The following is a 25,620-nucleotide window of genomic DNA, read 5'->3' as shown; positions in this document are numbered from 1 at the left end:
GGGGGTGGGGGTGGGGGGGGGGACCCAGAAACCTTACACATCTTCTGTTTAGTTTGTATTCCTTTCCGTCAAAGCTCTTCTTAAAATGAAATAAATAAATAAACGCAGTCAAGATGCTGTGCACTTCAGTCGAGCCGAGATAGAGACTGAGAGAAGGGGCAGAGAATGGAAAGGGGAAGGTTTAATTAATGTGCTGGCTATGATTAATGGTCTCTGTGTGGCTATCACAAACTGGCTGGGTTTTTAATAACCGGCCTGTCACGCTAGCAGTACGTTCTAGCGGTTAAAAAAAAATAAATATTTACACATCGCTAATACTTTAAGCTGTAGGTCCACTTGGTAGCTGAGGCTTCTGCAAACAGACAATCAATGTCTTCATCAATTCCAGTGAGTTCACAAACCATTAGAGAGGTGAAACGCTAAGGAAATATGTATATATATATATATATGTATAACAGTATTGTTGCATCATGATGTAAATAAACAGAATCAGCGCACAAAACCTAAAGACTTACTAATTTGTTGATCTGTAATGTCCTCGCTTTTGCAGAAAATAAGGAGAGCCAATATGCAACTGAGCAGAAAGGCGGCGGTGGCATTATGCTTGGCCCAAACGTAAACAAACACGAATGTGTAATTAAAATCTAACAGAGGCCAAAGCATGAATAAGGCAGATAAGAGAGACGGAGCGGTCGCAGCGGAGCGAGGATGGGCTCCGCGCTGGATGTGAGGCCTGTGCCAATCTCGCCATGGCAAAGTAAAACTCTGATCTTAACTCAGCAAGACATCTTAATTGCATTCACTAGCAGCTCCACAGCAGCGCGGTCCCCAGATGAAGGTTGATGTGAGCTGACTGGAAGATGAACTTCCTGGGGCCGAGAGGAGGAGGCGGTGGCGGCTACGTGTGTGTGTGTCGACAGTAGTGGACTTGATTGTGTTTGTGTCTAGAGGTGTGTGTGAGTTTATGCATGTGAATCTCTACCTGTGTGTGTGTGTGTGTGTGTGTGTGTGTGTGTGTGTAGGACAGAAAAGAGAGGAGTAGAAGAGCACTGAGATGGAATGAAGTGTTAAAAGGATGTTTGACATGACAAAAGAGGTGTGGAGCTGCGGCTCAGGAGTGCAGCAGGTGGCCCCCACAGATCAGCCTGTGACCCCCAAACTTCAATTTCAGCTCCTCGTTTTTACCAGATTGGAAAAAAAAAAAAGAAGAAAAAAATTACAGAAACACGTCACTTAACACGAGGCCCGACCACAACACAGCTACCATCAGCAGCCTCAGCTCTCGCTTCACGTCGAGCTCGGAGAGCGTTATCAAAAAAACACAGTTTGGCACGAGTGCCAGACACAGATCTGCAGGAATAAAGACCTGGATTTGAAATGAAAGTTCGTTTTCAGCCGTGAGCTGCCTTTAAATGGTGCTCAGCCACATTTGCAGTGAACGAATTCATCCCTGCTGAGCTGGAAACTAGCTTCCCCTGGCTGATATTCATCAGTGCAACCATCGATTTTAATGACTCGGTCAATAGACACACACCACCTCCACTCTCAGCATCTTCCTCTCTTTGTCTTCATCAGCCTCAACCTCTCTATCTCCTCTAATCTCACCTCCTCCTGTGTACTGGCCCCCTTTCTTTCTTTCCTTTTCTGTTTTATTTTTTAAGGCGTCCATTTAAACAACAACAGAGTCAGTCATTTTTGGATTCCCACATTTGTGCAGACATGCTATCGTTTATGACTACGGCAGATGCAGATATTAAACAAAGAATCTTGGGGAGATTATGGGTTTTTTTTCTTCCTTTTTTGGCGATAAAAATCAGTGTTTGAGGGGGAAAAAAAAACAAAACAACAAAAGGACGAAAAATAGGCAGGGGGAGCGAGCGAGCGGCGGGGAGGAAATTAATAACCAGTGAGAAGGAGTTTGATTTGTGCAGACATGACAGGCAGGTATTATGAAAAGCCCTGCTGTGGATGGAGAAACCAGGTAGGCAGATCACAGCCAGGTGACTGGTGGATCACAGTAGGTGATGAAGTTAAAGCTGCCTTCCAGCAGTTCTGTGCGAATCCACACACTCAGCATATGGCACTTACATTCACATATACACACTTCATAAGTACTGCAAACAGAGAAATAAGTAGACAGACACACAGACGGACACAAGGAGAGAGGAAGGATGCACTTTTCGATGTGCCCACTGACACGGAGCAAAGACAAATTGCTCCCTTTGAAGGCAAAGCCAAATCAAACGTGGAGTGTGATTTCTGTCACCGTGGCGTTTGGCTTTAAGGCTGACAGTCTGACAAAACGTCCACTCAGTCACACCCAGGAAGTTAGGCACGCGTGTAACCGCGCGCACACATGGATACACACGGCCCCTTTGTGAGGCTGAATTAAAGAGAAGGAGCTTCTCTTCGCTCCTCTGAGATCCAGGCCTTTACCGTCAAAAAGCCACTAAACCATCTCGGCCCGTCAGTGCTTACCGGCATTCTGTCATCGGGAATGTTTAGTTTTCCAAGCGGCTGGCCAATGATCGCTTCTGAAAGCCACCAGATGTTAGATGCCGGTTGGCGTAATGTAACATATCCTCGTTCCCTCAATGTCAATCCACTGATTTTTGGTCAAGAGCCCCTTTTATGTTATCTTTAAAACCCACTGAGAACGGCTCCATGGCAAGAAGAGTGCCTTTTACGCCGTTCACTTGTCAACAGGTACAGTGATTCATAACTTTATATCTGCTAGTTTTCGGGCTCTTCTGTTCTTCCACCTTGGCACTACTGGGGATGAGCAATGATTTTCAAATTTTTAAAGTCTAGTTCAAATGGGCAAATTGGAAAAAGGAATGCGACTATCCTCCCCCATTGTTTTGTTTTTCAAAACTAAAACACCAGCATCTTGTAGTGACGCGCCAAGTTGTTTCCTAACAGTAGTTTTCTGTTAGCACAGAGTCGAGGTGCTTTTTCCGACACAACACCTATTGCCCACGCCCCCCCCTCCTAAACAAAGAAAAAGAAAGAAAAGAAAAACAACTTGGGAGCGTCTCAGCATCTGTTTCTGCCATGGTAGTTTATTTTGAAAGGATTCCAGGCGAACTTTCCTGGGAGAATACTTGCCTCTCCTTCCGTGTTGACCCATTGGACCAGTGAAAATGAAAGAATATAAAAGTCCCCGGCTAGGATTAGCAGCAGCACGAGAATCTGAACCTGAAGTCTCTGTTTCATTAGAGGATTGTTTTTTTTAGCTGTAGGACTTGGGGTGGGTAAACTTTATTTCACTGCAAGTCCCAACTGTGTGGACACAGTCATTGTTAGAGCAAAAATATAAAAACCAGACAGCAGCTTTAAAGCTTAAAGTGGCAGTTGAGATTAGCACTCCTTAAGACTGCTTTCTCTGCTTTCTAACAGTTGCTTAAAACCACAACTAATAGCCAAACGCAAATGGTGACCGATAGATGATATGGGACAGGTGGACTCGTGGGGGGAGGTTAAATATTTAAACAAAAACCAAGTAAGTACCAGCAGCAAAGCTGAAGAGTGTTTTTGCTTAAAATGTCCATCCTTACTTACTACCTTGTTATGGAAGATAAAAAAAGTTATGACTTCTACTTCAAAATAAACTATAAAATGCCTATTATGAAGAACGTTTTTGCAGTCATTTACCTTATTGCTATGGCACACTTCCCAAAACTCTTGCATTTTCAGCCTGAAAGCCTAAACATCTCCAATTGACACTTTAGCTGTACTTTGTGACTTAAATACTAAAACACATAAGGGCTCCCGATCAACTGTGATGAGTTAGGTCTACAAACACGAACGTCCACATTCTGCCCTGGTTTGCCAGCCAATGTTAGTCTTTAAAAGCCAATGAGAATAATTGAAAAATTCTAAAAGCTAGCGGGGCTTTGAACAGAAGGACAGAAAAGCTGAGAGGGAACATTAGAGCAGGACAGTTACTGTGGGCCAGAACAGTTTGGGTGGCATTACTGTGATTACAGAAGAAAAAGAAAAGTATTTCTGTCTGCAAAGAAGTTGACTAAAAGTCTATCCAATACCAAGCAGGATAATTTCTGTAAAACCAATCTACAAGTACTGTCATCCCAATCAAACTCAATGTGACTTTGACCTAAAAGAAGAATACATCCTGACGTGTAAATGGATCGCAAGAGTCTATTAAAGACGATGAAGGTAAAGAAATTTAGATTCAACCGGACAAGGCAGATGAGCCAATCCAATTTTCCACTTCCATTTCTACGTGCAGTTTCATTTCGACGTATCACCCCCACTAAAATAATTGCTTTTTTTGCTTCCCAATCTACAAGTTCATTTGGAGCCATTTTATTGATCAAAATGAGTCAGGTAAAAGAAAACAATCTGAGCCTAAATTAAAAGCTTCATTAAATGTGAAAATTGGTTGGGGAATTGCGAACATCTGTTCTCGAGCGTGCGGCCTGCGTCATAAACCTGCAAGGTTAAAGCAAAACAACAATTTATGGCTGTGCAGACTCAGGGGTGAGACGGAGCTGCGATGCGACTTCACAAACACGGCGCAAGTCAACAAGGCTTCAAAAGATTTTCGGGGAGATGTGAGGACAGGGGGGCTGAGAGCTCTTCCTGCCTCGCGTTTAGTGCGACTTGTGTGCACTGCAGCTGGGTGCGGTGAAAAGATTAACCCGACAGAGTGAAAACCAATTTCAGAGCACAGTATTACAGATGTTGCTATGGTATAGAAGTTTAGAATCAGAAGAGTGGTTCATAGGAGGTATGGCTGGCTTTAAGTCACACCCATCTCTCTTATTCTTAAGGTGCACTTCTGTTCTCGGTGACCTTGGAACAGCTTTGAGGTGAATTGGTTTCTGGTTGCAAACTGCATCTCAAAAACCTCTTGCTGGGATGTTTAAAGCCTTGTTTATGAGTGCTGGCATCCAAAATTGCTCTGGTTTAAAGACAGAGGGCAGAGGTCTACGTGTTTCATTCCAGCAAAGCCCCCACATAAGGGGAAGGTCACCAGCAGCAAAAAGCTTCAAGAACATTGATTTGTTAACAAACAATGCTCAGTCGTGGATTCTCTTTCAAGCTCAGGACCAAGCAAATCTGCTTTGATTTGGCCTTGAAAAGCATGCAGTATAGAGTGATTTTTCAAAAAATAAAAGACACAGAGAAACAAAAACAAAACAAAACAAAACAAAAAAAGGACATCTTTCCTTTGCAGAATGCACCAGTTGAGACAGTTTGCTTACCTTTGGGGTGTCCCGGGTCACTGAACTCGTACTTCCCACTCCCGACTGTCCGCAGCATTTGCAACCCGTTGGGACTGTCCTGATTGTCTGCAGCTGTAGGCTGGGCATGCACCGACGCTGCCTGTCCATTGGTGAGGGGCAGGGTGGGGGGCTGGAGGAGGCTGGAGTGAGAGGTCAGGTGGCCGTTGCCCATGATGCTGTGAGGATTCGGATGGATCACCTGGTTGGCCTGGGCAGTGAGGGCGGAGGGCGGAACCGTCGGCTGGGCCGTCACGTAGGGCGGCTGGCTGGGCAGGCTCAGCACCATGGAGGGCGGCTGCTGGGTGGACTGCGACGTGAGCTGGAAGTGGGTGGTCATGAGGGGATGCTGCGTGGCCATCGGCGCCTGGATGGATGGGGTCACCCCTATGATGGGCGACTGAGCGGTGACGCTGTGGTTGAACGATGGAGGTTGAGGGAGGGTGTAGGTGTGGGGCAGGAGACTCGGCTGGCTGACCGCTGCGACCGGCGCGGCCCAGGTGGGTCCTAAAGACCAAGCAGAAATAATATATAAAAATAATAATTCTATTCTTTTAACAAATGTATTCAATTTAACCTGTATTCCAAATCTTTGACTTAATTTCCAATGAAATATCAATTTATTTTGGAGTAGAATGCCCCTTTAGTCTAAGCAATCAACTTCATTGAAAGAAGAATTATTAAATCAGTTAAATTAAATTTCCTATAATGAAGAGAAAATGCAGGTCCTATTTTCACATTAGCACATTTAAAATTCAATTATGCTTTATTTCATATAAACACGCAGAGTCAGATTTTTTTTACGAGAAAAGACATAAGCCATTTCTATGGCAGTAATGTAGAAAATGTCATTTAACGTATCCGTAGTGCATCTTACTGAATTCTCAGGGTTTTTTTTGTGTTGTGTTTGTGTTAAAATGTTTGTTTTTAGGTGAAAATGTGGCTGTTGGAATGTAGTAATTCAGAATTCAATTTGCTGATTTTCTTTTCTCCCCATTTACACACAAGACTGTGTTTTCTGTGAGATTAGGTGTAGCTTTAATTTTTTGAACTATTTGTCCCCCATGCATAAAGTTTTTTTTTTTTTCATTTCATAAAAGTTGACTTTTTTTTCTTTTTAAAGAAATATCTGAGGGTGGGGGTTCTGCCAAGCAAAGGCTTCAGTAACCTTGAAACTTTACAAATACAAGTAGAGCAGCTATTTATGTGTTTAAGATGGAAGAAACAACAACATAATATTCAAGATAAGCAGCAAAAATCCCATAAAATGCACTAGGAGCCAGCCTGAAATTTGTTGACAAGAAGAAGTCTGTCCACGTAAGTAAAATCATTCTGCAAGTTTCTAATTAGCACTTTTATTCCTTGGTGGAATGCACATCACTCGCTGCCTTGCATGCTAACATTTTAAACAAAGATCACAAGCGATCTGTTAGTGCGTGTTTAGGATGACTCTGAGCTACTAAGACATCAAATTTTAGCTCAGTATCTGTAAAACTGAGCCACTTCTGCATTTGCTATGGCTAATTTTGCCATCTTGTATTGGGTTGACTCCAATTTAGTTAACCAGTTGTAGATGTACAACCACTGGTCAGTTTCTGAAGGTTTCATTTAAATCCGTCCACTGGTTCATGGAATATTTTCCTAACAGACAGACTCACACAAATGCAATACATGATTGCCCACCTGTCATGGCAGTGGACGAGAAAGAGGCTGCTAAAAGGATACATGAGATTTTTCTTCTGAAGAGGAATGCGTGCAGCTCATTTTACTGCTCAGGCTTTTGTTTCCCAATTAAAGCATCATCTGCCACCTAAACTGGTGACGTCTTTAGGTACAGCTTACATTATGAGAGCTATGATTTGCGACCAGATTTTATACAGTCACTGTTATTTTTATCGAGCTGTAACCTGAAATGTACAAATACTTACGAGTACTGTTAGATGTGCTAACATCTGAGGAAAGCGCGGTAAATGAGAGCTGTTTTGGAGAAACTGTAGAAGTAGGTTTTTTTTTGTTGTTGTTTTTAACTATAAATATGTTATAGTGAGTTAGTACAGAAGATCAAGGGTTCAGGGTTCAAACCCTCATCCTAGAGGAAGGGTTTGGGAACTACGGACACTTCGACACCCAACATCCAGGTTTAGGTACCAAGCCCCATTAAAAAGCCCTGAGGAAATGAATACAAAGGCAGCCGATCTGAGACTGAAGATTTGCTGAATGAAAATCTCAGACAGCAGAAACCTGATGTGGAGGAACAAGAGGAACCATCATGGAGAGATAACAAATCCTACCAGTGGTTAAGAAGCACTGGACTGAAAGACAGCACACAGGCAGGGCTGTGGTGGTCGATAAACCACACAGGGAGGCAGTGGAGACAGATGTAGCAATCCCAAGAGACTGTAACATCAGGAGAAGACTGAAAATACCAAGGGCTGAAAGAGGAAATAGATAAGTTGTGGAAAGTCAAGGCCTCAGTGGTGCCAGTGGTCATCAGAGCACTCGGTGCTGTGACCCCCAAACTGGAAGAGTGGCTCCAACAGATCCCAGGAACAACCTCAGAGATCTCTGTCTAGAAGAGCGCAGTCCTAAGAACAGCTGAGGTACTGAAGAGACCCCTCAAGCTCCCGGGCCTCTGGTTAGAGGACATGAACTTGAAGTGAAGTACAATGTTGTTAGAGAAAAGTCTGAATTAACAAGTCAAAACAATACAAAAATCATAAATCGGAATTGGAATTGGTGCATCTTTTCCATTTTTAACAACTTAAACCTTTACATTATTTAAATAAATATGTCAAATTTAGTTCACTTTCTGCAAAACTGATTTTTCTTAATATTTTTATTTTTCTCCATAATGGGACAAACGTTTAAGATTTCTGTATCATTTCGATTCTTTTAATCGCCAAAAAGACGACAACTAAACACAGTTAAAAGACTTCAGATGGGCCCTCCTGATTGATTCATTGTGAAATGAAACACGGGTCATTTCCGGAGGCGAACAGATGTCTACACTATAAGCTCGTTTGTGTATGTCGGAAAGCTGTGGACACAGTTGCAAACAAGGGCAGAGAGCTGTTTTTCAGCCTGATGGTGGAGGACTTTTATAAAATCAGCCGAAGACAGACTCCAACTAGAGTCTGGTTCTTTCCACACCACTACCCTCAGTGAGCAGCTTCACTTCAGTCTGTTGTTTTTAGCTTAAGAGTCAACACACACACACACACACACGTATATATATATATATATATATATATATATATATACCAAAACAAGAAATAATATCTGAAAGATTGCAAAGATCTGCAAACAACTCAGATCAATTTATAAGCTTTATTCCCCTACATGAGCAAAAAAATTGTTGTGGTTCTGCTTCATGCAGAATTTGGCTTCGCTGGTGCAGGAGTCTATGTTTACGTAGACACTCTGAGACAGCCTCTTCTCCACCCTGAGGCGAAAGCTGCTGAGGGCATGCTCGCTGGATCGGACCTGGATACTGCCTCCCTCCTTCACTCCTACTCCATCTCAGAATCCTCCCGCCAGGGTCCAAGCTCCGAAAATAGCCGAGCACTCTGCTAAAGGGCCAAAGGCTAAATCACAGCATGCAAAGAGCCGAAAAAAAAAGGAAGTCCGCATTATTTATGGTTCTAGCCCTGCTGGTATAATAATGTAGGAAGAGTCGGACGGAGAGTGGATGAGGGATAAAGACACAGAGAGACACACAAAAGATCAAAAGCAAGCTATTGAGCTAATCGGCACTAAAAATTTGCTTTCTTTTTTATAAATACTCTAATCAAATTGATTTTTAATAGCTGGCGCCAAAAAGCAAAGACAGATAATAATGTTTTTGCTTCCGTCTGTGTTTGTGCCTGTCTGTTAGCAAAATATCTCATGAACTATTGGACAAATTCTAATGAAACCGGCAGAAAGTGATTACTGGATGTACATCTGCAACTAATTAGATTTTGGAGTCAGCACGATTCAAGATGGCTGCCACAGATAACTGCCTGTAAGAAACACAAAAAAGGCTATAACTCAGTCAGTTTCACAGAAAAGGACCTAAAGTTTGGTGTGGTAGTAGCTGAGCAGCATTCCCGACATATAATCTGAATGCTAACAAATACTGCAAGATCTTTGTTTAAAATTTTGCCATTAACTATTTGGAGTGAGGTTTGTCTGTTAGCAAAATATCTCATGAACCACAGAACAAATTTTTTTGAAACTTGTAGAAAGTAATCACTGGACGCACATCTATAAGTGATTAAGTTTTGGTGTCAAGTCAATTTAAAATGGCTGCTACTGTTAATCAACATTAGTAAACACAAAAATGGCTGTAATTTTGTCAGTCCAACAGATATTAAGCTAAAATTCGATGTGGTAGTAGCTGAGAGTCATTCACAGCACTTACTATAAGTATAACATCCTATAGTATTGCATAAGATTGCACATGAGGTTATTTTTGAGGTTTCAGCAAAACTGCTAAAGCCTGTCGTTTTATAACAAAAGATTATCTTCGTCTAAATTCCAGTCTGTATTACAATCTGATGTGACTACAGTGCATTCAAGCTCTCCAGAACTTTGTCAAAAAAATTAAATTGAAACAAAACGAACAAAGTAATGGCCAACATTTACAGGCCTTTCCTCCAAAGCTGAATGACAACCAAACTGCATTAATTAAAACGTTGATTCTTTGAAACTGTCCTGCACTTCGGTATAAAACATTCATCTTTATATTTTATGTATTTACTCCAGATGTTACACCACTCGAAACTAACAAAAACACTCCGGCAAAAAGAAACTTCTTTGTGAAAACCAAACTTTTTTTTTTCCTTTTTTAAAGAAGAAAAACAAGAATAAAAGTTTCTTATAAAAGAAACTGTTGATTAATTCTGGCACAGTTGGCAGGGAACTTTCTGGCAAAAAAAAAAAAAAAAAAGAAAAAAAAACAGTTCAGTGAAGTGTGGAGAGGAGCTGGCTTTGCTGCAAACGCCAGTCACAGTTTGGAATAGCACAAATCACTATGCAACACTATGCTTGGATTTGAGTGTCATATGTGACAGCAAAGCTGGGTGGGTGACATCTCACTGTACCGTGTGTGTGTGTGTGTGGNGGGGGGGGGGGGCTGCTGTGCCGGAGAGGAGCGGGGCTCGCCACGGAGCCAGTCTCCTCCATTTGGCACACCGTCCCGGCGTTGTTACAGCACCTTGAACGGTTTCTGCTAAAGCAACGTTTCTGGAGTAACTCGCACTGTTTATTAATTAGTCCGTCAAGCCGTTTACACGTGCCATATTCTACTTATAGACAAGGTGTGCAGGAGCGGGGAGGGAGCAGAGGCTGAAACTAGGGCTTTAACACGACACTTTGATTAACAGCCGTCTGCGATGGAGATTTAGCGAGCCAGAAATTCAGCTCCAGTGCCAGTATTCTTCTTAAATGAGACACATTTGTGATGAGCAGGAGGCAGAGGCCGGCAGAGCAAAAAGGAGGAAAATGAACAGCTTTAGGGCATAGTCATTCTGCGCAAGTTCATTACAGTACAAGTTAAAAAAAAAAACTTCAATATTGGCTTAAGTCGTTAATGTCAGGTCTGTGCACCGCGCAGCAGTGGCACCACCGCTCTGAACAGGTTCTTACAAAGGCATGAAAAGAATCGGGTCGACATCTAAATTAGACGTGCAGGAGATCATGTGGAGGATTTTTTTTTTCTTTCCTCATACAGATTTAACTGAGACTAAATCAGTTAATGACATTCACAAAGATGATCAAGAAGCAAAGTGACGGTGGTGTTTTAGCCCTCGTTTCCTGACACAAAACTGATATTTATTGCCTGCTACCAAAAAAAACAAAAACAAAAGAAGGGAAATAATAGTTTTTCTCGTTTGACTGTTAGCAAAAATATCTAATTAACCACCGGATGGATTTTAATGAACTTCTGAGGTGGTAATCATTGGATCCACATCTACAACTGATTAACATCTCGAATCAACCCAATTCAAGATGGCCGCCACAGCTAAGCAACCTTACCAAACACAGAATTGTCCATAACTTGATCAATATTGCAGATATTGAGATAAAAATTGGTGTGGTAGTAGCTGGGAGTAAAACCCATCTTATACTCCGAGCACTACGTGATTGCTTGAACTTCTTGTCTAAAACATTGCCATAAACTGTTGAGGTCAACCCTGTTTATCTGTTAGCAAAATATCACACGAATCATTGGATACATTTTTATGAAATTCTCAGAACGTAACTACTGGATGTACATCTACAACTGAATAACTTTTGGAGTCAGCCCAATAAAAGGTAACTTCCACAACTAAGCAACCTCAGCCAGCACAAAAATTGCTATAACCCAATCAGTTTTACAGATATTGAGCTAAAATGTGGTGTGGTAGTAGCTTAGAGTCATCCTCTACACATGCTGCACTTCAAGCTCTAACGGTTCACAAGAGATCTTGCAATATCACATGTGATTGCTATAACAACACTGTTTGTCATCATATTATAATCTTAGTTTAAAACTCTGGCATGAAAGGTGGCGGGCGATATGCATTCCTTCAAGTCATGTCAGGGCTGTAATTATTTGCATGGTTTATATAATGATGTAATTTATGGATGCATATTTTGCAGGATCCTGCTCATAAAATATGCATATCTGGGAGGTAAGCATGTAGTTTATGCAGGGCAAAGCAGTGAAGATGCCTCATTAGCATTAGGTGTTAGTGTAGCTGGCCTGAGCTGTGTGAGGCGCAGCACATAAGTGAGAGGTCCACACAGATGCATACATCTGCTACGTTCGTGCATACTGATGATGTAAAACCCTGTAAACTCATGTCAGCAAGAAGCAGGAGATGTGTGAAAAGGGCCTGTCTGTGTATGTGTGTGTGTGTGTATGTGTGAGAGAGAGAGAGTGATTCATTACCTGTGGGTTCGCCATCTCTGTGTTGCTTGGCAGGGGGCTCATCTGTATCCCAGGGTGTGAGCTGGTTGATGGGCGTCTGTCCCCACCTGACTCCCGGAGCCAACAGCAGTCCCGGGGTCTGGTTGTCCCCGGGAGACAAGCCGGAAACCTGCAGCACAGAAAAGCCAGAAGCAACCCCGCGGATTAGTAGAAGGTCAGAACTAGATCTGAAGATGGCTCAAGAAATGCACTTCGAAACTAAATTCAAATCAACAAATGTGCTGCAAATAGAATATATTTTAAGGCTGATTTTTGAACCAAGTCACAGCCATCTGAGAGGTTATTTGAGGTCAAGAAGTGAGCCGTGATGACGGAGTACGGTGTATAATTAGCTTTGAGTGAGTGATTATAGCCCATGTATAATGGGAACAAGCGGAAAAAGTCCTGTTTGTCGCCTCAAGAGTCTCAACAGAAAGCAGTACTTCATTCCTGTTAATAAACATTGACTTTCACTTGTGGACTACATTGGAGTTGATTTTTTTTTTCTTTTTTCTCTGGGGAATTTGTACATTCCAAGTCTGATAACAGGAGACAAATAAGACGAGGTAAATTTAGACTTCTCACAATGCACCACAGACTTAAAAGCACAAAAGGTTTCTGTCGTTCGTACCATTCCTGTGGTCTAAACCCCTTTTAATTAGATGCCAGAAACAGTGTGGGGCTCTCTCTAGCCTTATATAGTGCACTATGGGTTGCTGAGAGTTCACCAAACAGGTTCCAGTGTTAACCCACGTGTTCGTGCATCAAAACCTAATTAAAAATGATAAACATTACAGCTACAATTCTATAACATCTATAAAAACACTATATAGCTGTAAAAAGCTGTTATGATAATACTGTAGCAATAAGTGAGACTGTTTTAGCAACAATGGTAGTAGAAAAGTGATTTTGAAATAAAAGTAATTTGATCAGTGGCTCTGAAACTTTAAAATTAGTACTACCTTAGTAAATACTAAGCTCTCCAAGTACCAGCATTATGAGAGACAAAATACTGTCGTACAAGCTGCTGGTCAAACTGCTAACCCTAGCCCTGGTTGAAGGTGCAGTTTGATATGCTGGTTCCATGTATTCATTGCCGAGAATAGTAGAGACAGAAGCTCTTTGGCTCTTCTTCTGCCCCACAGCTAGTGCATACAAATTTAAGACCAACTTTCTTCATGTTTTTTTAACCCTTTGTTGCTGGCAGGTCCTGTCGAGACTTTTCTGCTGAAGTAGCATCAGTTAACTATTGCTTGAACATCTCATCTTTTTAGGTATCTTTTTTAACATCACAATTTATGATGATTAATTAACTTGGTAATTAACTTGCTGAAATCAAATTTCTTTTAAGCAGCATTAAAGAGAACCTGAGTACCACCGGTGTTACTAGGACCATAGTATAAGAAAATAGGTTATGTGGTATATTTTTGCTTTAACTTTTGCTTTATTACTGTAATATTATGAAACAGGTATTTTGGCTCAAAATTATACAATCAGAAAGTCATACCGGCTCAAGACAATATGAAAAAGAAAATGAAAAAGTTATTTAAAAGAATGACACGCTTTGTTACAAGGCGTGTGCATCCATTGCATCTTCACAAAACTAAAAGTTTCTTTTCTTGACACATTGTTTTCACTATCGGAGGAGAGTAAGAAATGCTATCAGGCCAGAGTGGGTTGATGAAAACACAGGGGTCTTTCACCACTGGACCCCTGAGCAATATCCGTCTCTCTCGCCATCTGAAGTTTGGATGCTTGAGTCTAACAACCGGGCAGATCCGAGCCCTATTCCCCTGCTCGCCCCAGCTAGCCCCCCGAGTTAATAGAAAAGACCTGGTCACCAGGCCCCGCCTGCGTCCTCACGCCTGATCCCTCCATCCTTCAATTCCATTATCCCCCACACCACACACCCCACCGCTCCTCGACCCGGCGTCCGCATCATCGAGCACTCCATTACGCATTCCAACAGCTGCGTCGGCAAAGCCCGCCAGACTGCCCGCACAGCGGCAAAACTGCAGTCCGGACAATTCGGTTTGCAGTGAATTACCATGAAGCCTCACACATTGAGTCAATCCTGTTTCTGGGGAGGGGGGGGAAAGGAAAATTCCTTCCCAGCTTGAAGACAGATTTATCACAGCTTTACAGGGGCCTTCAGCACTTAAAGATATTACATGGTATTGATGTGGCGCAACATCTGCTGTCTAATGAACAAATTCATAAAAGCAGACAAGTTCAATGAGTGTCACTTACTTGATATATCTATACTCAAAGTTATCTGACAGTTTGTAAGCGCTGGGGGCAAAAGAAAAAGAGAGGAGAAAAAAAAAGCTGCAGCTAAAGGAAACATGTCAAGGCAAAGCTGAAAACAGAGTGATGGAGAGGGAGCATGACGCTGGGTTTAGGTAGAGACAGACTGTCAGGTCTTTTTGTTCAGCTCAACCTGTCAACTAAAGACAAGAGAAATAACCAAAATGGTTCACTCAGAGAATGCCCAAAGCGCACAATTGCACCTGACAGACCTCGAGACTCGAGGAGACCATTTCCGAGCGAGGAGTTGCTTTCTCCAGACCACTATTTGTTTTATTAAATGGTTGTTTTTTTTAACTCCTCTGCCTCGCGTTTCCTTGACATATTTCACTCAATGTATGCCTTACTTTTATCTCCGAGCAGGCAACTTCTCATTAACTCAAAGCACACGCGCTTCTCCTCAAGCTCCGCATTTATACTCCCACCTATTTTTCTGGGAAAAAAAAAAAGATCTATTATGATGAAAGGCAGTCCATCTGTAAGTGATCTCATGCGCCATGTAAAAGAGAGAAGGGAAAGAAAAGGGTTTCAGTCAGCGCCATCACACTGACAGCATATCAGCTTGGCTTAGGAACAATCCTGACTTGGAAATGATCAAGGTTAGATAGAGAATACAGACACAGGCAAACACACACTTGAAATGCAGGGGTGCATACACACACACACACCTGGTAAAAATACACCCAGCCAGCAGATATCAGGCAAAGGTTTTTTATTAAGATGGCAGACTTGCTTGCAGGCAGCCAGGAAGGTGCTGTAGGTTCTGGGACAGTAGCTGCCATTTTCTCTCAATTTTATTTCCTTTCCCCTATTTTCAGTCCCCGTCCTCCTCTCCCTGGCCACCCATTATCACCGGGCAGCAGATGGTTTCCTCTGACTTGACAAAAACCATGCAGGAGAGGAGGAGGCGAGCCAGATAAATAATTTTTGAGTCGAGCCAAGCCATTCTGTGTTTGTTGTCATGCTGACTGGGGACGGTTTGTGTTCTGTGCAACCTCCATGCATATGAACCAAACGGGCAGAGTGGGGCAAATTCAGAGTGCTTTGTAAGCAACTACGCACAACCTTAAACTTTGAATCTGCTAATAAAAATAAAAAAATGTGCACAAGGACTTGGGAGTTGTTCTCCAATTAAAAAAATACTTTATAATTTAGGTGAAGATTTTCTCCGTGATACTAGTTAAATTTGTTTCGTGATGCATGAAGCGCTTGGAACGGATTTGCAAATCTAAAGAAAACGTCTCTACAACTGCTGTCTTGTTAAAAAAAAAAAAAAAAAAAAAAAAAAAAAAAAACCTAAATCTAAAAATACTTTGGCTATGATTGAAATATTTCACATTTTTATTTTTAGTGTTGTATAAAACAAGTCAGTTAATCACCTTTTTGGGGAATGACTAATCAATAAATTGAATATTTCAAATTTCAAACATAATATGAAAGAATTTAGTTTTTTTTTTTTCATTTTTAAAAAGGTCCTGTGCATGGGATGAAGTGACATCTAGTGGCTCAAACTACAAACTGCATACAGCTAAACTAAATTTCAGCAACGAAACTAAAAGCATGAAAAGTAATTAAGTTGTTTCATCTCTATTGAGATTTTACTGCACTGAAAGAAACATGCCATATTTGCATAAAAAATTGTTTGTTTTAACGTAAAACAATGCACAACAATTCAGACTTTAGAGCAATTCTGTACAAAGGGAAACACAATTAATTATTTTATTAAAATTCTACTAACAAGTTTTCCTGAATGTTACGAACTACAACTTTAACCTGTTGGTCTACTGATTAAAATAGTTGTTTTTATTGTTAACCGAAACCTGGAAGCATGATGTCAGATTAAACACAAATTAACCCCACGTCACCTGAAACTGGAATAATGAAAGTTAATTTAATCAGAGCTGAAAGAAATCACCTCAGACTTAAGATTTTAATACCAAATATCAACTGCAAAAGGATGCAATTTGTCTCTTTTACTTTTTTTTTTGTTTTCCTTTTTACAGCCCCCTCTGCTTCCTTCCCACTAATCCCACCTGTACTCTGGGCTTCATTAGTTTTCTGGTTAGGCTGCCAGCCTTGATGTTTGAACTGCCTGACTCTTTGTTTGCTGCTCTGACACCAGCCTCTCGTGGTAGCAGGTTTTAAAAGCTTTGCCTCACCATCAACCATGACAGCTCATTGTTCAGCGGAGCCATTTCTGCAGCCATTAAATGACTGTTCATGTCATATTTGCTCCGAAAGGACTTTTCCATCACCCTAAATGTTTGTTAAATTTTTTTGTAGCACAAAGCCAAATTCCACCTTAGCCACTAACCTTATTCTAATAGGAGTGCTTCAAAGGGTCATAGAACATGTTGACATTAACACTAAGATCAGCAAGAACCTTGAAAATAAATTGGAAACTAGTATGCCTTGAAAAAAAATGCATATCGCCCACCGCTTGTAGATGTACATTCATTGTGTTTCATTAAAATCCTTCCACTGTTTCATGAGATATGTCGCCAATAAACAAACGCATGCACACACACGGCTAATATACAACATCACCAGCCAACATGTCAACTTTCTGAAGAAGAAATTGTTCCTCAAATGCCAGGTTTGATTTTCCTACCAACCACACACGTCTCTCTGTGCCCACTCAGTCCATCACATCAGCAAACACAAACACAAACAGACCACACATGTGCAAACAATCTAGCCAAGAACCAATCACGTGTATCGATTAAAGCGGTCACGTTAAAAATCACCGGCCAATGGGGAACCACTTTTTAAGCAAGCCGGCAAGTTTTGTAAACGAAATCCAAACACAAATGGGAGCATAACTGCAAAGCCAGTGTGTGTGTGTGTGTGTGTGTGTGTGTGTGTGGGGGGGGGGGGTCTGGTCAGAAATAAATAAATTAAAGGGGAATTGCAAACAAAGTTTTACGTAGAAAAAAGTTTAAGTTATCGCAAGTTTTATTTCAGATTGCATGTCTTTGCTATGGGTTTTATTCTCTTTCAATCTCTTATTTATGATTTATACAAGATTTTTATTTTTTTTTCCGACTACACAATCTGACTCCTACGTTTCAACATTTATCTGGACACATGCACAAACAGCAGAGCTAGCATCATTTCCCTCCCTTTCTCAAACCTCGGACTCTTGTCCACATGTCAGGGTCGTACACTGAAAGCAGGATGATAAAATCCAGACGAATCAGGGCTGCATACGTCGTCCTCCTCCGACGACAACCAGGCAGCAGCCTAATTCTGGTTGGCATATCGGATATTTTCTCGGACACAGCAAACACTGACATCTGTCACCGTGTTCTACTATACCGTCCTGCAGAAGCAGGCATTATTATTGTTCCTACCAGAGCTTTTTTTGCCACAGGCTACCATCTGCTGCAAGTATATATATGAGGGGGGGGCTTGTTGTGATCCAGGACTCTGGGCTTTGATTGCTTTGGGTGATCCACATCCAAATAAACAGAAAGCGTGCGCTCGTGGCATTGTGTTTGCCTTTGCTCTTTGTTTGAGCCAGTCCTCATCTGTCTGAGTTATTGAACCGGTTCAAACCTATGAAAACACAGAGCAGGGCGTCCAGCTTCTGCAGAAAGCTGCCACTATGGACACTCGGCCCATAATGATGGTTTCAGATCCTACTGTGCTTATGACACAAACATGTGTACTTAAACCTGAACCTATGCAGTGCCCCCAGTTGTGGTAATAAAAGGTTTCAGCTTCCTCTGAGATTTGTTTTTGTGCTGGGTTTAGTGAGAAACAAAAAGAGAGGACTGTACAGTGAGACGAATGTCTGCAACACTCACATCCTGCTGGAGTAAACAACATTACAGCCCTAACTGATCAAATCAGCTTACTGTTATTAGGTAATAAAACAATCAGGTGTATTCAGAGAATAACAAGAGATCTTAAATACAGACTGCCTCTGCAATAAATACACAGGGAGGGTCTGTAACAACGCTACACTGAAAAGCTAACCTTGTCAAATATCTTTATTATAATTTTGAGAAAGCACTGTGCAGATTTCTGATCAGTGGTTGGTGATTATTCTCTAATCGATTGATCAGTCGCCCAACTAATTTAACCAATTTTTGTCATTTTTAAAAATACTCATTATCGGTCGCACCTCAGAACAGTGTTGTTGCTTTTGTGCTTTCAGTACAGCCCCAGCAGACCCTAAAAGAAGCTGATGGGAATATTTGCTAACTTTGAAAGGAATAATGCTGTATTTACCAGTAAAAATAGCAAGCCTCATCTTTCAGAGCCTCTTATTTATTACCTGCCGCCACAAATGGAAGGCAATCGTGTTTATTGCCTGCGATTGTGGTTGCTTTGTTGCGTGTTAGCAAAATATCTTCTAAACTGCAGGACAGATTTTAACATGCGTCTCAGACAGTAATCACTGCATGTACGTCTACAACTGATTAACTTTTGGAGTCAACCTGAGCTAATCAACCTTAGCAGATACAAAAAGTGGTTATAACTCAGTCAATTTTACAGAAATTGAGCCCAAACGTGGTGAATTAGTAGCTCAAAGACTCGCTCAGCACATAATCTGAACAGATTGTGCAAGATCTTTGTTTAAAATGTTGGCACGCACGGCGGTGGGCAATTTGAATTCCTTCAAGGAAAGCTACATTCATTTTTCATTTCATTCACAAACTGTAGCCCATTTAAGACTGAGTGCAGTTCAGTTATTGGCTCAAGGTATGAGGCTTTTGATTTTAATGTGTATCAATATTAAACAAGTTTTTATAGGCAACAAAATGGCTTCATAAATTCGCTTTATTCCTGCTCTGATTTTTAAACCACTGAAACTGGCCTGATTAGCCCATATTATTTAAACTCTGAATCAAATTTTTATTGTCAGGGACTAAGTTAAAAAGAACAAAACAACAAGCTGTGACTGGGCAGGAGGCTTACCGTTGTGTGACATACAGTATCTCAGCTTCTATAGAAATCGGCTTGTTGGTGTGCAGCTGTTTTTCTGATTAGTTTAGCCTTACCCATTTATTTCTTTTTTTTCCTGATGAATAGAACAAGGATGTTCCGAGACTGTTGGTGGTCCAACACGGAGCTGCAATTACGATTTAATTTAAATGCATCCGAGAAGGTAAACCTCAGCAATCAGCTGGCTATCACCCGGGAGATGCCTATACACAAATTTAATCACAAAGAAATTTCATTTACAGCAGTCACTGCCGTGCCTTCCCATATTGCGTGCAACAGTAAAATAATATCACACTGTAATTCCACAACACGAACAAAAATAACCATAATATTTTTTTTCTTTTTTTTTTTAAACTATGTGCAGGCGAGAAAATGAAATTTCTCCTCTTCCAGAATGACATTTTCTTCTCTTTGACCAGGCATGGACAGACACAGTAATTTTGGTTAAAATGTGGAGGCTGAGGGAAATAATGGCTTTCCTCGGGGAAAAGAAACAGAAAGAACGGCAGCACTGGAAGGAGTGAAAGATTGAGAACCAGAGTAAGACAAACCCATCCATCACGATGCCTTGTATCATTGCTTCTGACAGATCATTTAAAGCTTTTCTAAAATGTAGACGAAACAGAAAATGCTCCTTTTTCTGCGTTCCATCCAAACGCTCCAAGCCGAGTGTGGTCCAAAAAACTGACCAGGAGCATTAGGCAGCGCACAAAAGCGCACCACTCTTTTTCATTCGGAGATTATTCACTTACTGTATAAAGGTATCTCCTGTCCATGACAGCGCGCTGACACCTAAATGTGGAGTGGATTTGTTCTGGAGTTCTGTCATAATGGCAGGGAATGCATGGAGCCAGACCTCGGAGCAGCTGTGTCCAATCTGTTAGATCGGAGCAAAGCAGAGATCCTCGCGAGTAAACAAAGAGTCTACTGCGCCATGTTTGGCAGCCATCTTAGGAATAAACTGGCGCACCAACGTGCTGAACATCGAGGTGCCATAGATGACACAAGTGTGTATTTAGCGTCAAGCTGCTTAAAATAAAGAGACAGATGTAATTTTTTTCCCCACTTATTTAAAAAAAAAATTGATTGTGTTTTGGATGGAAACGATCACTATAAATAAACGGACATAAAAAAATTCTATTTGCTAAATAAAAAGACTGTAAACTACTTTAGAGAAATAAACCATTATCTTGCATTTTTCCACCAATATAGTCCATAAAGAGAACATAAATGGTTATGTGCTTTGTAGAAACTATACAGTTAAAGTAAATTTAAAACATTACCAAAAGATTGTTTTTATTTTCGGCTGATTATTATTGGTATTATTATTTTTTTTACATTATTGCAAAACTTGTTACTATTACAGTGAATGACACTTTCCCTAAGAAATAGAGCTGTTTACTGAAATGTCACAACCAGGCAGTGTTAGTTTATACAAAATAAATGTCAGCCTTTACTTGCGACTCAGTGCTCAGGGCTGGGAGAAAACCTCAATGTTTAACACGGACAACGCTGACCCCAAGCACGCAGACACAACGACAACACAAGCATCCAGGAGGGTACACAGTATACGATGTTGATTAACCACAGAGACTGGGTGTGGATACAGACTCTATAATCTCATGCCCCGAGCTGAACGAGTGAAGGGGAACGGACTTGACTTCCACTGGAATTCCAGCTAAGACACTCCGACAGCTCCTGGCTCGACGCACACAATCCAGAAAAGAGAAGCGTGATCGCAGAGGCGAGGCCGATAGGCTTCAGTGAAAAAGCAGGGCTAGAAAGCCCGCCTAATATCCCATGAGTACGCCGAGGTTGCAGCGTTTGCCCTCCAAACCATACCTCGGCCTTTCTTTTCTCCTACATTTTCTTGCATATAAAACAAACTGCCAAAGCAACATGAATGTGTCCTCTCTGTGGGCCGAGCAGCACACTGAGGCTTCTTGAAGCGGTTGGACATGTGAGCTGTGGAGACTTCCTAATGTCATAGTAACACCTCCCCAGAGGAGAGCGGCAGGGACACCATGGCTCTGCTTCAGAACTGGCGAGGACAGTTAGAGACACGGGTCTCCAGCAGGCCGTGACCCAGCCTGATGTGGGGTGAGTGTTTGGGGACCAGAATATCCACTGCCTGTCACAGCAGCGCCATCAGAGACCCACAGATCAGCGTGCGGCTCCTGGCTCTGGATAAAATGAATAATTTGTGGGTGTTCCAGTGTGTGTCTTAGCGTTAATTTACAAGTTATAAATGAGCATTAACTGGGGAAGCAGCCATTTAGCGCTGAGAATAAACTGAATTTATTCCAACAAAGCTGTATTAGAGGAAATAGCGGAAGAGGGACAATGCATGTATTCTGTGAGGCAAATCTTAAACGTCTTTGGCAGAGAGCCCAAATCGGAAATGACCGTATGGCAGGGATGGAAATCAGGGAAATATGCAGCGGTAACAAGTGCTTGTATAAGTATTGCTCCAAGGACCAAACCAGAACACTGTCCGAGTGAAAGAATTCCATTACCTCCTCAAGTATATACTGCTTTGACTTTGCAACACGGAGATTCGGCTTAGCCTTGACAGTTGAAAACTCTGTGAATGCTGCTGTTGCTATTGGAACAAATGAGGCGATGTGTTGGGTTAAGCTATGGAATATAGAGTGTGTTTGAAAAAGCCTCACGTTACCACGATGTTAACAGCAGAAGATCAACCTACAGCTTCCTTACACGGAGTTAGTTGCAGCTCTTGTTTGGGCGTCTAGGTTAAAAAGCTACAGACGTTGTTTCCTCCCCTCTGCGGATTTCTGGTCGATTCGCCATAACCTCAAAATGCCCCTCTGCTCTTATTCCTCGCTTATTTCTATATCACAGCTAACTGCCAAAAGGATGTGATGGGAAAGCAGAGCATGTCACCCCTGAGAGATATTCAGTTCTCAGCATGCAGAGGTTTAATTGAACTGGAACAGTTTTCTAAGCCACAAGTCAACTCACGGCAGCTAAATGCTGAGCAGCAGAGCTTCATTGGACTTCTCTTTATGTAGACTAATGAAATTTAAAACAAAAATAAAAACATGTCATGAAATTATTTTTGGTTCAAAGTTGGGCATTTGCCAATCTAAAGCAACTTTAACGATTTAAACAGAGAATTTGATATTTATTCTCCAACGCTTTTTATTTTATACATCTTATAAAACAGGCAGTTCGATGGAGCTCATAGATTTTTTCGCTGGGTGAAGAGACATCTGAAGAGGGGGAAAAAAGGCTGTAATTTGTCAATATTTCAAAAAGCAAGACTGTGCTTTGATTTCTCATCTACATCTATATGTTACCAAAACATTTTAATTACCACACCACTTCAACTCCAATAAGAGGTGAAAATCTCTAAAGAGAATAAAAGTTTGAGTAACTGATTTGAGGGAAAAAAAGCTAATTCGGAGGTTTGTAGAAAAAAAAAAAGTACACACAAGACTACACATGTTAGAAAACACCAAAGCTGAAAATAAGTAAAAAAAAAAAAAAAAAGGTTCATGGTTCACAGAGTGGTTCATGTTTGTAGGGAAGTGAGTCAGTACTGAGAAAAAAAGAAATCTTACTTCCAGCTCAAAACAGGCGACATTCTCTGTACCTGGCCAGAGAGAAGTCAAAACCTTTTTGCTCTTGCTTTGCTTTTAACTTCATCGTCCTAAGTTTTTGACGTTCGCTTAACTCCAGTAACAAATTAGCTAAAAGGGTATTTTATCTAGTGCATTATAAACCCACGACAAAACCCTTACTGCAGTACTTAAGTATTTTCCCCAGCCAGAAATCAGACGTTCAGATTTGCAAATTGTCGCGAATCTATCACTATCAAAAGCAAACACAAAAACATCAAATAGCTATAATTGTTCAAAATCAGCCTATAAAGGCAAAAGTACTCCTAAAAACTTAGAACACAAAGAAATGGACTGAGAGAAACAGAGTTTATCAAGTTAATATTTAACGAACATTGCTGCAGGACGAACCCACCATTAACGAGCGGCAGCTAGTCTCTGTTAGTCATTTCATCTGGAGTTCTGTAATAAGTTCGACCCAAAACACAAGTCTAAGACACAGATCATTACCAAGTGCCTGAACTGCAGACAAGAGAAATACAAGTTCCTGATAATAAAACTGTTTCTCTACACTTCTTCAAGTGCAACACTGAGTTTGATTTACTAGTGGCACCAGTGGAAACTGTCAAGCTGGGTTCTGTAGGCTTCTTTCAGCGCTTCTTAAGTGTAGCTTTTTTTTTTGTCTCGACAACCATGTTGAAAGGCACAAGCTCCAAGATAAGGAGTCAAGTTTCTTACTCCGTTCTCTAAAATAAGATAAAAAGAAAAGTGCTCATGAGAAAGGCCACTTAGGGGGTGCTTTGGGACTACAATTCAGGCGAAACTATGACCAAAATGATATTAAGATGTGAGAATATTATGTCAACTTAACTGAAAGGGTCATATTATCCCCTTCAAATGACTGAAATGACTGTGTTGTGCAGGAATGATTGAACATGACAGAAATATCTGATGTCTGGAGGGTGCATTTGTGATTTAACATCTGACGTTTGGCTAAAACAAACTATGCTCTGTTTATTCTGTGCAGTTTATTAAAACTGGTCCGTCAGTCAGTCAGTGGACAAATTAGTGTCAGGTTAGAGAACACTGCTATTTTATTACATTAATACCAGTATAATACCAATAATGCTAATATCATTAATGCTTTGATTATTTGAATCACCTATAAATTGTCTTAGAGGGTCATAGGACATTCTTCTTCTTTTTTTTTTTTTTTGGACAAACCTAAAACATGAATATATCTTTATTTAAGACTTTAAACTGAACTTTGAGACATAACCAATGGCCAGATATGCAGCAAATGTCATAAATGCGCATATTCATTACTGCAGTGCTGCAGTATAAAAGAAAGTAACAAGATCTTTTAGTTCCATTCAGATAAACCCTAGATTTTGAAAGAAGTCACTTAGCTAATAAGTACCTATCACCTTTTAATAAGGTTTCCAAAAATAACTGTATTAAGTGAGGCACTGAAAGAATCTGGATTACTGCTTTCAAATAAAACCCTCCTGTGGCTCCACTAACGTATGCAATTACTAGTGCACTTATACCAGTAACACTGCTATTTCTGCAACTCCTTCATTTGCCGAACAGCCTTTCAGTAGTTCAATCGTATACCTCGGCTTCACAGGAAGATCAGTTCGTATTCTTAATGCCGATTTGATTTTGTATGCGACGCGACTTGAGGAAAACGACTCAGAGGACAGTCCAAAAAAATAAAAACTAAAATTAAAATCAGCGCTCCAGCAGCCACACGTGGAACCTGTAGTGATGTTCCAGCCTTTGAGGTTTCAGGCTTGGAACTCTAGCCTAGGCTCCCGTCCCCGGAGGTCTGAGAGAAAACTGAAAGACTGGTTTTATCCCGCAAGATGAAGTGGTCAGAGCAGCTCTGCACTCCTACGAGCACAGGGGGGAGTCCACACAGCGCACTGCTTGGGGTAAGACGTACACTGAAGAGACATGCTGGGATCATTAGAGACCTGAGTCTCCTAAAGCAAGTGAGAAATAGCCATGAACTGCGCTGCGGCAGGTGGATAAACAGACCTTTGCTTGAATTATATGAGGATTTTTATACCACTCCCCCACCTAAGCAGAGGACGTTTCTGTTTGGAGACGCCTTTCAAGTGTCTGTGAATGAGCTTCTCCTGATTTGGCCTGTTGTTGCTTTTTCAAATGCTAATGCTTTTCTATACAGATGGCAAAAGTAATTTCAAGGTCCATCTCCCGTGCTGCTGTATTGAAAGATACAATTAACAAGTAAAATTAGAAAGTTTTTCAAACTTGCTTGATGTCTCCATGTTGTGTTGTTTAATGCCAAAACACATTTTTTAGTTAAAAAAAACAACAACAAACAAACAAACAAACAAAAAAACACGAGCCACCCTTTAACTTGTTAAGTGAACATAAATATTCAGAAAAACAACATGGAGACATCAACCAGCACTCAGACTGTAAACAGGAGCGAAATTGCAAACTACTCTGAACTGGCTGATATTCCATCATCAAAGACAATGGCCTCTGGACTAAATGCAATTTCTGGACTCAGAATATGGAAAAGGTTAAAATCTTGGAGAAGCTGCTCGTTTCGGAACAACAG

At 41.1% G+C, this 25,620-nt stretch overlaps 1 protein-coding gene across 3 annotated transcripts in view; it reads right to left on the bottom strand.

Annotated features, from left to right (window-relative positions):
- Positions 1–25,620, bottom strand: part of LOC108231789 (kelch-like protein 29) — a 267,051-nt gene that overhangs the window by 122,966 nt on the left and 118,465 nt on the right. For 2 of the 3 annotated variants that reach the window (XM_017409072.3, XM_017409073.3), the window contains exons 4-5: positions 12,166–12,313; positions 5,232–5,756 (exon numbers count right to left, since the gene is read on the bottom strand). In XM_017409072.3, the coding sequence (XP_017264561.1) occupies positions 5,232–5,756; positions 12,166–12,313 (673 nt within the window). The remainder of the gene's footprint in view (positions 1–5,231; positions 5,757–12,165; positions 12,314–25,620) is intronic. The other variant, XM_017409074.3, reaches the window with a different exon arrangement.

The sequence above is a fragment of the Kryptolebias marmoratus genome, linkage group LG19 (assembly GCF_001649575.2).
Source record: "Kryptolebias marmoratus isolate JLee-2015 linkage group LG19, ASM164957v2, whole genome shotgun sequence".
Taxonomy (NCBI): domain Eukaryota; kingdom Metazoa; phylum Chordata; class Actinopteri; order Cyprinodontiformes; family Rivulidae; genus Kryptolebias; species Kryptolebias marmoratus.
The sequence above is the reverse complement of the archived record's forward strand: the minus strand, read 5'-3'. Positions and strand labels throughout refer to the sequence as shown.